At 36.2% G+C, this 13,876-nt stretch overlaps 1 protein-coding gene across 2 annotated transcripts; it reads right to left on the bottom strand.

Moving 5' to 3' along the window:
* Positions 1-1,890: 1,890 nt before the first annotated feature.
* LOC134658295 (ATP-dependent RNA helicase DDX18-like) lies at positions 1,891-13,101 on the bottom strand. 2 transcript variants are annotated; one of them, XM_063513923.1, is made up of 9 exons: positions 12,772-13,101; positions 12,284-12,433; positions 11,917-12,081; positions 11,436-11,574; positions 11,033-11,195; positions 8,795-8,947; positions 3,274-3,441; positions 2,542-2,719; positions 1,895-2,233 (listed from the first exon to the last, which is right to left on the bottom strand). In XM_063513923.1, exons 1-9 carry the CDS (start codon positions 13,067-13,069, stop codon positions 2,190-2,192), a joined length of 1,458 nt encoding a protein of 485 aa, XP_063369993.1. In that variant the 5' UTR covers positions 13,070-13,101; the 3' UTR covers positions 1,895-2,189. The 2 variants fall into 2 exon arrangements, with proteins under 2 accessions (XP_063370002.1, XP_063369993.1); XM_063513932.1 differs by lacking the exon at positions 3,274-3,441 and having other exon boundaries at positions 1,891-2,233; positions 12,772-13,098.
* Positions 13,102-13,876: the final 775 nt, after the last annotated feature.

Here is a 13,876-nt window from a genome sequence, read left to right on the forward strand (position 1 = left end):
TCTTGTGTCAAAGATCTCGTTGAAAGGAATCAAACGAGCCCAAACACGAAGTGGTTTAGTTGCGAGGTTGACTGGTACCGTTGACCACCTTCCAGCTCCATCATCAGACCCTGAGTTCTATCTTGTGTCAAAGATCTCGTTGAAAGGAATCAAACGAGCCCAAACACGAAGTGGTTTAGTTGCGTGGTTGACTGGTACCGTTGACCACCTTCCAGCTCCATCATCAGACCCTGAGTTCTATCTTGTGTCAAAGATCTCGTTGAGAGGAATCAAACGAGCCCAAACACGAAGTGGTTTAGTTGCGTGGTTGACTGGTACCGTTGACCACCTTCCAGCTCCATCATCAGACCCTGAGTTCTATCTTGTGTCAAAGATCTCGTTGAGAGGAATCAAACGAGCCCAAACGCAAAGTGGTTTAGTTACATGTTTGATTAGTACCGGTGACCACCTTCCAGCTTCATCATCAGACCTATACTCCTATACTGTGGATGTGGACCTATATATGTATATTCTGAGATGTCATCAAAAACATTTGTATTCAGCCATTTTTTTCATTTAGTACCTATAAAATATCAGGTCATTAACTCATTACAAATATTTTTAATGCGGTCCGGTTGCATTACTATACTATATAAAACCAAATACACAGTAGTAGGATCAAAGTTTCTCAGTCGCCGTATACACGCAGCGTCACGCACACAGTATAGCATTTTACACGGCACCTGCCGCACACAACGATAAAAAACCTCGTCGACGCCGTTGTAAACGTGCGGAGCCGACCGACACACGTCCTACCTCTACAAGCTCTGCCGCGGCACTGAGCTCACGACCGCGCGTCATCGGTAATATTAGAGAGGTTTTCAAAAAATTGCCAAAAAATTATAGTAGAATTTCATAAACACTAATGTATACCAACAGTATAAGCAAACGCTGCAGATTGCTTGAGTATGAAAATGACTTCGATATTAAGTAGAATTTCGTAGGAATTGACACTTGTTTCGGAGAGAAAATTGAGTTTGTTTTTCTTCGATTTTCTCTTTCTCAAAGGTATTTAGGAAAAATGTCAAAAGTAATTCCTAAAGTACAGGGTATTAGTAATACAAAATAGCCAGCTTTACCAGAGTAAACTTCTCAACATTTACAAATACGAGCTGACAATTCAGTACTAGACGTGGTTTTTCGGAAACGACCATCAGAAAAAAAATCATTACTAATTTAATAAGTCCTTTTTCTAATATTTACAAAGTAATTCCTAAAGATAAGAAGATGCTTTTACTGGAACAAGTACTCATTATTTCTAATAATGAGCGTAAAGTACTGAATGTCATCGAGGAATATCATCAATTTTGCATTATTTCGACTTTCCTTGTGGGAGCGCTCTTAACAAAACTTTATTTTTCATCATCATCAATTCATCACATTCCACTAAAGCAGCGGTCGGCAACCCGCGGCCCGCGGGCCGCATGTGGCCCGTGAACCTGTCACTTGCGGCCCGCAAGCCTCCATGGCTATTTTGTATGTAATATTGACAAACGACAATTGTCTGATAAAGTCATAAATATTAACAACGTGCGGCCCGCGTCATCTTCGTTGACTACTATGTGGCCCTTGGCTGCTAAAAGGTTGCCGACCGCTGCACTAAAGAAAAGACGCTCGAGGAATTTCGTACATTGACGCGCCTGTTTCTATCTCTATTGCACACGCGTAATTATATTGCTGTCCCGCCCATGATGCCGGATGTCAATGTCACTGCGCGAGCGAGACAGCAATGTAACTAAACGCGTGCGATAGAAACAGGCGGGTTCCTCGTGCTAAGCGTCTCTTATTTATATCGGCATACACCTCACGCAATGCGCTCAATGTAGGTAATAGGGACTTCCCAGAAAAGCAAATGGTGTCAAATGTTACTAATGGAATAATTTCTAATTTGTGTCTTATAATATGTGCAATAGAGCGCAAATTACGCTCTACATAAGATCAATCCACAGTGATAGACTTCGTTATATCGATATGACGAAGTTTATAAATCATTTTCCTCTTTTCTGTGACATAGGTCATGTGACCTGATATCGCTTATCACAGTCAACACTGTTGCTGTTAATGCTCCGATAAAGTTCAGTGTTTACAACAATATCGTGTATGATAACAGTGAATTGGCTATTAATAAAGGAATCTGCAGTCTTCATATCCTATGAAGTTGTTTTCTTTTTAGATTTCTTCTTTGGTTTGTTTACTGTAGAATCTGTAGTAAGGTTAATCGTCGTTTAGTTAAAGTAAATAAAACGCACTATACCTCTTTTTCCGTCGGAGGTCAATAAATGGGAAATATTGGAATGATGGAACAAATGTTTCTTACTATTTCACGCAACAATAGATTTGGATAAACGCGCAACAAAGGCATCTTATGGCGAAAAACCAGAAAAATAAGATATGCTGGTACAACTGTCGAGGCCACTGCATATAACGAACAGGAAAAATGTAACTAATCATACCAAATTACACATAGAAAACGATATGGTGATAAATTGTTAAAAAGGATACAGAAATCGTTGTGAGGTGTTTCCAAGAATCCAAAGGCTTTGGCTGCTAAATTGATATCCAACGTATTAATGTTGAATATCTTCTTCAATGGATGGGCTTTGTAGCACCTCAGAAAAGAGAGATATGCCTTCCTTGCTAAAAGTTTCATCACACCATTCTTGAGTATTAAATCTTCAAGCTGAAAAATAATGTATAATAGGATACATTACTTATTGAAAAACGATTCATTTACATGGTATGAGTTTCTACATCGATCGTATTGTAAGTAAACGATCATTAATTTCATTCGATTTTCATCAGGTTTTTTGGTAGGATCACTAAAATAACTAGATTTCCCCTTCTTAATATAACACTTCACGTTATCTAAATGTCTATGTAACGCATATTGACCTGATTTCTTCAACATTGTAGATACATATTTGATGAACGTCAAGATACAATTCCAAATGCAGTCTGCATTGGCGTGGGAAATCACAATTTGACATGATTTCCCGCGGCAATGCAGCCGGCTGCAGTGCGGCACAGCAATGTAGTCCCAACGGAAATCTAAGCTTTACGCTCACCAGTCGGACCGGACAACATAAGTAGGTAAGTATTATATTTAATCGTTTTAGAAAACGCAAAGAGGACACGATTACCAACAAACGGCCTCCAGCTTGAAGAAATAATATGTAAACGTTCATACTGCATTACTTTTAAAACAATAATATAAACATTAATAAAAATACCTACCATTCTCTGAATATCATCAGATGGGTCCTCAAAACTGTATTTATCTAAATACACCTTTTCAGTTTTTAAAAAACTTATAAACTCTTCTTCCTCTGGCCTTAATAATATAACAGCATTTCCGGTGTTATTTAGGCCTCTTGCTGTCCGCCCAACCCTGTGAATATATTCCTAAAACAACGAAAATAAGGTGAGCATTTATTATTGATGTGAAACGTCTAATGCGACAGGTCGTAGTACTGGCTGATGTTGAGGCAACGCAACGACTCGTCACCACGCCAGCCGCCCGTCAACGTGAATATGCAACTAGGTATCATAGTTCTGGAATGGGCCACGTGTAGATGCGTACCTACTGCCATCGCTGGCGCACTACCTTTGATGAGCGGACAAAAAACCGACACGTAGTGGCCATCCCGCCGCGCCATAAGCCATCACCACTGCGCTCTCCACACGCTGGCCCATCTTAGTAGACCAGTATGGGCCATCGCCCGCGCCCATCGTGCAGAGGAGCCATTATACGCATTGTCTAGCTCCTAGCTCTAGTGTCAGACCATTGCCTGTAATATTCTGCGACTTAATATATACTTGGTCAACCAGATCTTGACAGTAGAAAAAGGCGGCAAATTTGAAAAAAGTAGGCGCGAAGGGATATCGTCCCATAGAAAAATTGAATTTCGCGCCTTTTTTTACTGACAAGATTTGGTTGACCAGCTATATTTGTAGTAACTGCTATGATGGCCCAACTACACGACCTTGTATAACTGCATCGGTTTCGGACTGCATTTTTTCTAAAATCAATATTCATCACATCACAGTATGCAAAGCAATATCAACCTACGCGCATTAGTATAAGGTTCAACTTGGAATCTACTTTGTGACGATGTGCCATTGTTTGTTGGCGTGGCGCGTGAGCGACGATATTCATAATTGACATTATTCTCTTTATTCATTTATCTTCTAAGTTTAGGTTCTTTATAATATGAATATAAAAGTAAAATATAAAATCACTTACAAAACAATAAAAAATACATATAAACACATTATAAAAAACCTAACCTAGGGTGCCGCCAGCAGCGGGGCAAGGCCTAAGCTGCCGGTGGTTAGGGCCGCAGAGAGAGGAACCGGCGGACTATCCGCGCCGTGTCCAAGATCACCGCCTATTATTATTACATATTAATTGTATGTATTGTGTAGGTATTAACGAACAGTTCAATAGGCTAGCTAGGCTAATAGGTGCTATTAGTACCTATTAGTACTGGATCGCTGAAAAGGTTGCACATGGACAAATGACAATAGTTATAAGTAGTCACTATAGTTAAGGTTTTAAGTAACAAAAAAAGGTCGAACCTTTTTTTGCTTGATTAAAGCATGAAACTTGGCACAGTTGTTCCTTATATCAAAATAAGCCGATTAAGATCGGTAGCCCGAGGGACCCCCCGCTTAAGCCCGAGAGGGGGGGGGGGGTCAAGTAGCGCCCCGCCCGGCTTCATTCTAAAAATTCTAACAGGCCCCGTTTAGCTAATAGGTCATATTTGGTATCAATTTCGGATAAATCAATAACGTAGAATTCATTTCTGGTATAAAAAAATTGCAATTTGTAGAAAAATTAAAAAAAAAAACACAAAAAAATATTTTTTCAAGTGTAATTTTGGTTTTTTATTTATTGTCAAAATTAAACTGCTTGGTTTTTCTACATACAAAAAATATGACGATAAAGACTATTTAATGTAGATTTTAAAAACATAACTTTTACTTACCTTTATGAAAAAGAAATTGCATTAAAAAAACATATATCGTCCCGCGCCGGTGAATATCTTGTTACAGACATAGGCATCGATATAGACAACATCTGAAGTACACACTCTGGAGACCGACTAAATGTGTTGTTTATTATTGTAGATCATATATTAAAGATAGAAAGGCGAACATAATATTTGATTAGAAAAAAAATGTGTCGTTCAGTGAAAAAGGGACCTTGGAAAAATTTATCATAGAGCCTCTCTTTTGTATAGAAGCATAATTAATTCCAACCACTCCATGGACTCCATGGTCCCTGTTCTCAATGAATAAGAAGTAAACTGTAAGTATTATTTAATCTACTTACTTATTACATTATAGAATAATTTGCCAGTAACTGGCCGCTTTAATAACTAGCCGCTCTAAACTAAAATGAATTCTATTCACCTATAAGCAGAATTCATTTTAGTATAAGGTTCCAAAAACTGGCCAGCTTTCAATAACTGGCCACTGGCTAGCCTAAAATGAATTTTTGGTTTTGGGTGGCCAGTTACTATTAGTGGCCAGTTACTGGCGAATTACCCTATCACACTTTAATTTTGCGTCTTGTGTCGTTATACAGTTCCTTCCCCAGACACATAAATGCGTACATTTCATCATTCATGTAGTTGAATCGCGTTTTTTATTCCAGTTTGCATTTACTTCTGGTCAGTTTCAACCATATTCTGACCAAAGCAGGTGTCAGACCAGTGTGGAACCCGTCGTCTGCTTCTTGCTTCCATTCCCAAGAAGTCTGACGGACTGAGCAAGTTTGACGACGAACTAACGTCTGAACCTAAACATCAACCCCTCGGTACACTGCGCGTAATAGGGCATTTATATGGCTCCCTTTTGTTAGAAGTAGGTATACATTATGGAATTTAATAATAAAATAACTTAGCAGTGACTTAATCTCATAGAACAGGTATAACATTATACAACTCTTCATTTCAATATCCCGGTGTAACTTGCCTTCTTCAATATTGCACTTATTACCGATCATATAATAACATTTTAGTATTTTAGGGGAATGCTTTTAGCCACTGCTATTGCTCCATCTTGTAAGAGCTTGAATCCTTGTAGTGGTTTGGTTTAACTCTGAACAGATTCCATGCTTCGAATTCACTTTTTCTCCCCTTTCCACTGAATGCTCGAAACAGGGGTAAGACTTTCGCTCTTTTAGGGTAAATAAAAGATAGTTTACTTAGCTTATAGAATAGATAATTTTATTAGCTTAAAATATAATTCCATGACCTGGATGCAATGGTGTGTCATGTGATATAATTGTGTTTTCCACTGTGTCAACGTGAGCCCACAATTCCTGTAGTTGGGGAAATATTTGTACGCATGAATCTAGTCTAGCTGCTATGACTACGTTCGTGTCTACTGTGCGTATCAATACCTTGCAATGACTGTTTTACAGCATCTGCAACTAGGGCCATCATATTAAATGAATCGGACTTTTCATGATTCTTGGAGTATTCGGAATCTCACGAGGAACATTACTTGTGACATGTTTCTGTACACAATTTCGCGATGGCATAAATAAGGACTTTTAACTCTTCGAAGTTTTGTCAACACAGTGTCTCAAAATGATTTACCTAGTGGTAAAGAAATGAGTTTCACTAAAAGATCAGTGGTTATAAGTGAAGCTTACCGTCATGGTAAATTAAACTCTAATTTATTTCTATCGGGCCCTGAAAAACCAGGAGTCGTACTCGTATTCCAAGCATTCTCTCGATCGACCTTGTAATACTGTAAGCTCAATAAGACTTGTGATGTGGGTACTACATGATATATATCATATATATTTGATACATACACTCAAAACATCCATAGGTAATTCAGGAGGAGGATTCACGATAAACAGACAAATAAATGCCTTCTAGAATTTGAACCCGGGTTCCCCATTTAATATAAGGTGTATAAAAGTGAGATCTAAGCATGGACCCTTTTTAGCCTGGCCGATACAAGGATTCAAGCTCCTACAGGATGGAGCAATAGCAGTAAATAAATAGCATTCGCCAAAACTTTATTATACCTTTATATGATGATAGGTGAAATAACCTTGTAAAGCAAAGTAAAGTGATACTTACAGATAAAGCCGTTGCTAAATAATTAAAAAATGCCCGAAATAATTATTTACATGAATCGACTACTGAAATAGAAGCAGCCTTATCAGGATAGGATTATATGTTTGGGGTCAGACTTTAGTTCCTCTTTAAACTTGCTCAGTCCGTCTTCTTGGGAATGAAAGCAAGGAGCAGACGACTGTTTCCAAACTGTTCTGACAACCCTGCTGTGGCCAGAATATGGTTGAAACTGACATATATACGTGAATGACGAAATGTACCCATTCATGTGTCGGGGGAAGGAACTGTATTAATACACAAGACGCAAAATTAAAGTGTGGTATAATGTAATAAGCAAGTATATTAAAGAATACTTACAGTTTACTTCTTATTAGTTAAGAACAGGGGCCATGGAGTCCATGGAGTGGTTGGCACTAACTAAATACGAGTATGCTTCTATACAAACACGAGGCTGGCTGTGATAATTTTTTAAGGTCCCTTTTTCACTGAACGACACATTAAAAAAAATTGTACGCTTTTCTATCTTTATAATAGAATCTACAACAATAAACAATACATTTAATCGGTCTCCAGAGTGTGCACTTCGGATGTTGTCTATATCGATGCCGATGTCGGTAAAAAGATATTCACCGGCGCGAGACGATATAAGTTTTTTTTATGCAATTTCCTTTTAATAAAGGTTAGTAAACGTTATGTTTTTAAAATCTGCATTAAATAGGCTTTATTATCATATTTTTTGTATGTAGAAAAACCAAGCAGTTTAATTTTGACAATAAATAAAAAACAAAAATTACACTTCCAAAATTAGATTTTATGTGTTTTTTTATTCTTTTTTTCAACAAATTGCAATTTTTTATACCAAAAATGAATTCTACGTTATTTATTTATCCGAAATTGATACCAAATATGACCTATTAGCTAAACAGGGCCTGTTAGAATTTTTAGAATGAAGCCGGGCGGGGCGCTACTTGACCCCCCCCCCCCCCCCTCTCGGGCTTAAGCGGGGGGTCCCTCGGGCTACCGATCTTAATCGGCTTATTTTGATAGAAGGAACAACTGTGCCAAGTTTCATGCTTTAATCAAGCAAAAAAAGGTCATTTCACTTAACACCCTCACTACTATTAATTAGGCTAAATAGGGTTATTAGAAGTTTATGTAGCATGTCACACTGAATGGTAATTATTTATAATTAACAATATACATGCAGTCAATTCTGGTATTATTAATTATTATAGAGTGATAACAATAAACCTTCATAAGATTAAGAATTTCCAATGTTTTTGTTGTGTATTTTTATTTGTAATATAAACTTACATTAAATAAAAAAATGCCTAGCCGCTGTTTTTAGGCACAAACCTATAACAAAAGCATAAAGGGCATACATTAAAGTAGAGCGCCATCTAGTGAAAACCCAGTGGAAATGCAATATTATGATGACATCGAGCTGATATGATATGATATGATATGATGATCGAGACTGAAGTTGGCCTTATGAACTAGGAGATGAAACAACGCAACCTGAGTTTGGGTTTATTAGAATCGTCTCAATGAGTGGTAGATGACTGTTAGAAGAAAAATAGGTACAGTCTCTGATAAAATCTTGTATCAAAAATCTGTTTCACGAAGGGTTTTTATCGCACAGGTTTAATTTATACCTTAGGGTCTGTAGGAGGGTCATACTGCACGATCCAGTCGACGCTCGGTATATCCAATCCTCTGGCCGCCACATCAGTGCAAAATAGGGTTCCACTTGAAGCTTCAACAAACTTTTGATAGGCTTCCTTTCTTCTAGCTTGGCTTTGCCGGCCCTAAAAATGGAAATGTTTGATAATGATACATTTTATTTCTACGGAAGATTCTAGATCGATACGGGAGAAAGGCTTGTCTAATTTTGGAAACAGTTTCAATGAATTGTACTGTACACAACTACATATAAGAGGAGCCTTAGCTAAAAAAAAATTACCTATGTTATATTCATTTAATCATCAGTTGTATGACATTTCAATGATGGCCTCCTCTTGCTGGTATATACAGCACATGCAATAGGTAAGTAAATAACGATAACGAATACACCGCGATTCCGAGTTGAACTTGTCGAACGTAAATACAAATATCTGGGAGACCAAGCTTTGCTCAGAAAACGCATAAAACTCAAAAATAGAGATAAGACCTATATATAGTATTGTGTTGCTATGGGGCTGTTCATAAATTACGTCATCTATTTTTGACGATTTTTAGCTAAAATCATCCAAAAATCATGCTTCGAATGACCCCGTTTCCTCCTACGTCATGCTACCATCATCCGATGTCCAGACGTAATTTATGAATAGCCCTTATAGCTCGATCGATTGTTCGCTTCCGAAAACCCCCATATAGCAAAATTTTTCGAAATTGTTAGAGCCGTTTCCGAGATCCCCGAAATATATAAATAAAAATATGTATATATTTATATACAAGAAATGCTCGGTGAGGGTATAAGATTATTGTATGTTGTTTGTACATCCAATACTATAACAATGATTTGTTTGCGCATACCAAATATCAATTACCGACCCCAGCTCTATCACAACACAACATAGATAGATAGATAAATAAAAACTTTATTGCAAAACATTATCGTGAGAGTTTGTTATTGACAACATGGAGTTTGTTATTGTCCAAATTGCAAGTAGGTACCTATATATGCTTGTCATGTAATAACAGTTTATTTATTCAGCCTTTCCAAACTATAACAAACATCATCATTTTGGACCTTATTGCAAAGTGATAAGGCTCAAATTAGTGTTAAATCTGACATCATACACCTGTTAAAGGATCATCCTAGTAACTCATGTTAGTTATAGCTTTTTCTCCAATATGCTCGGAAATGTTCACCTTATTGTAGCAAAAATAGTACAGGAAGTTCTACGTTATTGTCAAACTCTAATTTAAAAAAATCAAACTATCGCTGTCCTGTTCTAGCGGACGGGAATGAAAAAAACACTACAGTAATAACTTATTACTGTAGTGTTTTTTACTTTTTAAAAATAAAAAACGCAAACAGCCAATTATTAAAGCCGCGAGCCGCGTCTACACGACCCGATCAGCTATCATTTCAAGCTATAGGATAGAGTGAGATAGTAAGATAAACGACCTTACTTGTCTCGTTCTTACAAGAGCGTTGTGCTCGTGTATGATCGTGCGAATACTGCTTATAAAATCAAAGATTTTTATATTTTTTTAAGGATCTCATCCGTGTACATAAAGTTTATATAGTTTGTCAAAGGACTTTCTCATTTCAAACATAGACAGAGAGAATCATACTATCTTTGTCTTACACTAGTACTAGTACCCAAAAGAAAAGGATGGGTATAGTTTTCCTGGTTCTTACTGACTGACAAATTGGTTTGACCAACTATATTGCACAATTATATTGAATGAACGAATATTGAATGGTACTGAATGGCAGAATAACTTTGTGCCCTTAACTTTTAAAAATTAATTTTAGAGGGAAATTGTTTTTGACATTTTTGATGTGAAGGTTCGATTTGAGTCATGCTTGATGCTTAAATAATTATTATTTTACCTTATTTCCTCACATGTTTGGAGAAAAGCACTATATATGCCTCGGCAGGAATAGCAATTCGTGGATTTGTCTTCTTTGTCGGACTCCGCTTCGCGTCGTCCGACAAAATCGAAACTCATCCACGAATTGCCCTTTCCCGGCCTCTGCAATAATGTACTATTAAAGGTGTGGGTATGTTAGTCCGCAATCGGTAAAATAAAAAATATCGCTGAGGGTCCAGGTCGCGCGCGGCGGCATGGGGGAAAGCAGGTTCCCCCCTAAGATTCCTCAGACTTCGTACGCAAATTGTGACATTGCATTGAGGCAATCATAGAAGCAGTTTACTTACATGTATACTTAAAACTGTAGCTTTACAGTGATTCCTAAAGAATTCATAATGGAAGTCTACTGATTTGCATGATGAAAAGAATACCATGACCTTTAGCTTCTTGCTTTTTCGAAGCATTTTGTATAGCCATGAGAGCTTCTGTTCTACAGGAGTTATGTAATACCTAAAACAAATAAAAAAAGTTTTAAAACTTATTTTTTAAATGGCAAATTGTTGTGATATTTTTATTTTAGCTATTTGTTATTAAATTTGGTTAAATATATAGTTTAGAGATAATAGATATTAGCTCTATTCCAATTCAAAAAGGGATACAAAGCAATTTTCATAGTTTTTTAAAATTAGAAATTGAATATAGAAGAGGTACTTTTCCTGATTAGGTACAACTTTAAAAATGATTACTTACCCTTGCTGTAGACCAGTGACAGTGGACTGTGACTGGTCACTAGTTGATATTACCACCGGATCTTCCCTTAAAGCTAACCTTGCCAAATTCTTCACATTCCCGTCTAGGGTAGCACTAAACAGTAAAGTTTGCCTATTTCCTAAAAAAAAAGGTTAGTCTAGTCATGATGTGAATATGTAATTAGGTACGGTCTAAAGTATTAATTAATGACCAATTTCGTACCTTGTCACAGTGACAATCAATATCAAAGTCACTAGAGACCTACCTTTGCCTCATACTATTGTGATTATGACTCATAAATTAAAACTTTCGACTGTACAACTTCTTTACTATGGGACCAAATGAACCAACCCAAGATTAATCTTATTTCAAATAGAAAAATCCATAATTGGTCTAAATGTAGGGAAATTAATATAGTACTGATTTTATTGCATAACAAACTGTATGTATCAATCTTTGGGCTTTCTCAACTAATACATACTTGGAAGCAGCTTAACTATCCCTGTGATGTGTTTCTCAAAGCCAGCATCAAGCAGCTTGTCCGCCTCATCCACCACTAGGCATTTTAAATTGTTGACGTTAAAACATTCAGTATTCTGTAGATGATCGAATAGACGCCCAGGAGTGCTGACTACAATATTAACCCCTAAAATGTATCAAGAGATTATTAAAAATTATAAACAAAGGCATATAATTTTGTGAAACATTAAATTGTCTAAATCTGTTTTTATATTGTTAGGCTGCAGCCTAAGGAGATACAAACAAGATGTCACAAAACAATTTGTAAATTTTCTTAAATCTATTCTTATTATATGTATTTTCTAAGGTAAATGAAGAACTTCATTTACCTTTTTTCAATACCAAATAATCTTTAGCCTTCTTCTCTCCCCCAACAATTAAAGAGTGTGTTAGATCAATATTAACAAGTAATTTCTTTAATACTTGATATATTTGCAGCGCTAACTCCCTGGTTGGTGTTAAAATAATGCAGCCTGTGCCTAAAATAGAGAATATGATTAGTAACAGAATAGATGCTCACTCTGTGTGGACCCGGAACATGTCTTGCTTCTATTCAGTTTGATAAAAATTAAAAGCTTCCCGTATAAGTTGCAACATTTCTCCCAGATAGGTAACTATATCTGGCAGATATTTAACATTTAACAATGTTGTTATGGAAAATTCTAACCTCAAACAGATAATTTTGTATGGATTAATATTAAAACATCAAACAACAATATCAATAATTTGTAGAATAAATTAGGTTTTTTGAAGTTTTCTAGACTTTCATAGAAATTGTACGACGTTTAGCGAAGTTTAAAACGTGTTTGACACTTACCATGTTTGCTGGAAAATCTAAGTTTAATTAATCTTTCAATCACAGGGATTAAGAATGCTAAGGTTTTACCACTCCCAGTTTTTGCCGTGCCAATAATATCCTTTGCTAATAAAATATAAGGAAGTGCTTCGGCTTGAATTCGAGTTGGTTTTGAAAACCCCAAAAGTTTCAAATTTTCTAATAATTGATTACTAACTTTGCCTTTTAACATTGAAAAACTAGATCCCTTGATAATATCTTCAACTTCCATCCTTATACAATGCACTATCACGCACAAAATAATTAATAAAGAATACATAAATTCTGTAAACAATTTCGCACCATTCAGTGACAATTGACATTGACATTTATAACTTTTAAAGAGTAGCGTTCAAAAACAAGTAACGTAGACATTAAAGAGCTTGTTACACCTTCCTGAATTATAGTGTGTCAAAGGCATGTCAAAGGTCTGTTTCTCTGAGGTCTGATTTCAAAAATAGACAGAGAGAATCATTCACTAGTAGTAGCACCCAAAAGAAAAGGATGAGTATAGTTTTTTTGTTACTATTTACTGACAAGATTTGGTTGACCCAGTATAAGTAGCTGACGACAGAGACGCAGCAATAAGTAGAAGTAAGATACAATAAAAGTTTGGTAACTTTTAATATGAAAAAATTTTTTTTTTCAAAAATATAATTTTTACAGCCCCTATTGTCTTGGGCTATATTTGCACAAATTATTCACAATCGACTTAGTTCAACACGATAATAATTCTGCAAGTGATTTTTTGCCATTAAAGTGCATGTGGGTGCTTTTTTATTACATCTCTGTTTAGCTCTATGGTTGACTGGCAGAGAGTCCCTTTAGGCATTAAGTCCGCCATTTGTACATTTTGTTGTACTTTATGCAATAAAGTTTAAATAAATAAAAGAGTAGGTTAGGTATAGAACAACCTAAATTATCTGCCATAAATTGTCCTAGGTATTTACTAATGATAATGATAAGGGCAAATTATCAAAGTGCAAATATAGTTGGTCAAACCAAATTGTCAGTAAATAAGAACAAAAAAACTATAAGTACTTATTCTTTTCTTTTGAGTGCTAGAACTAGTGTCAGACAAAGATAG

The sequence above is a fragment of the Cydia amplana genome, chromosome 2 (assembly GCF_948474715.1).
Source record: "Cydia amplana chromosome 2, ilCydAmpl1.1, whole genome shotgun sequence".
NCBI classification, from domain to species: domain Eukaryota; kingdom Metazoa; phylum Arthropoda; class Insecta; order Lepidoptera; family Tortricidae; genus Cydia; species Cydia amplana.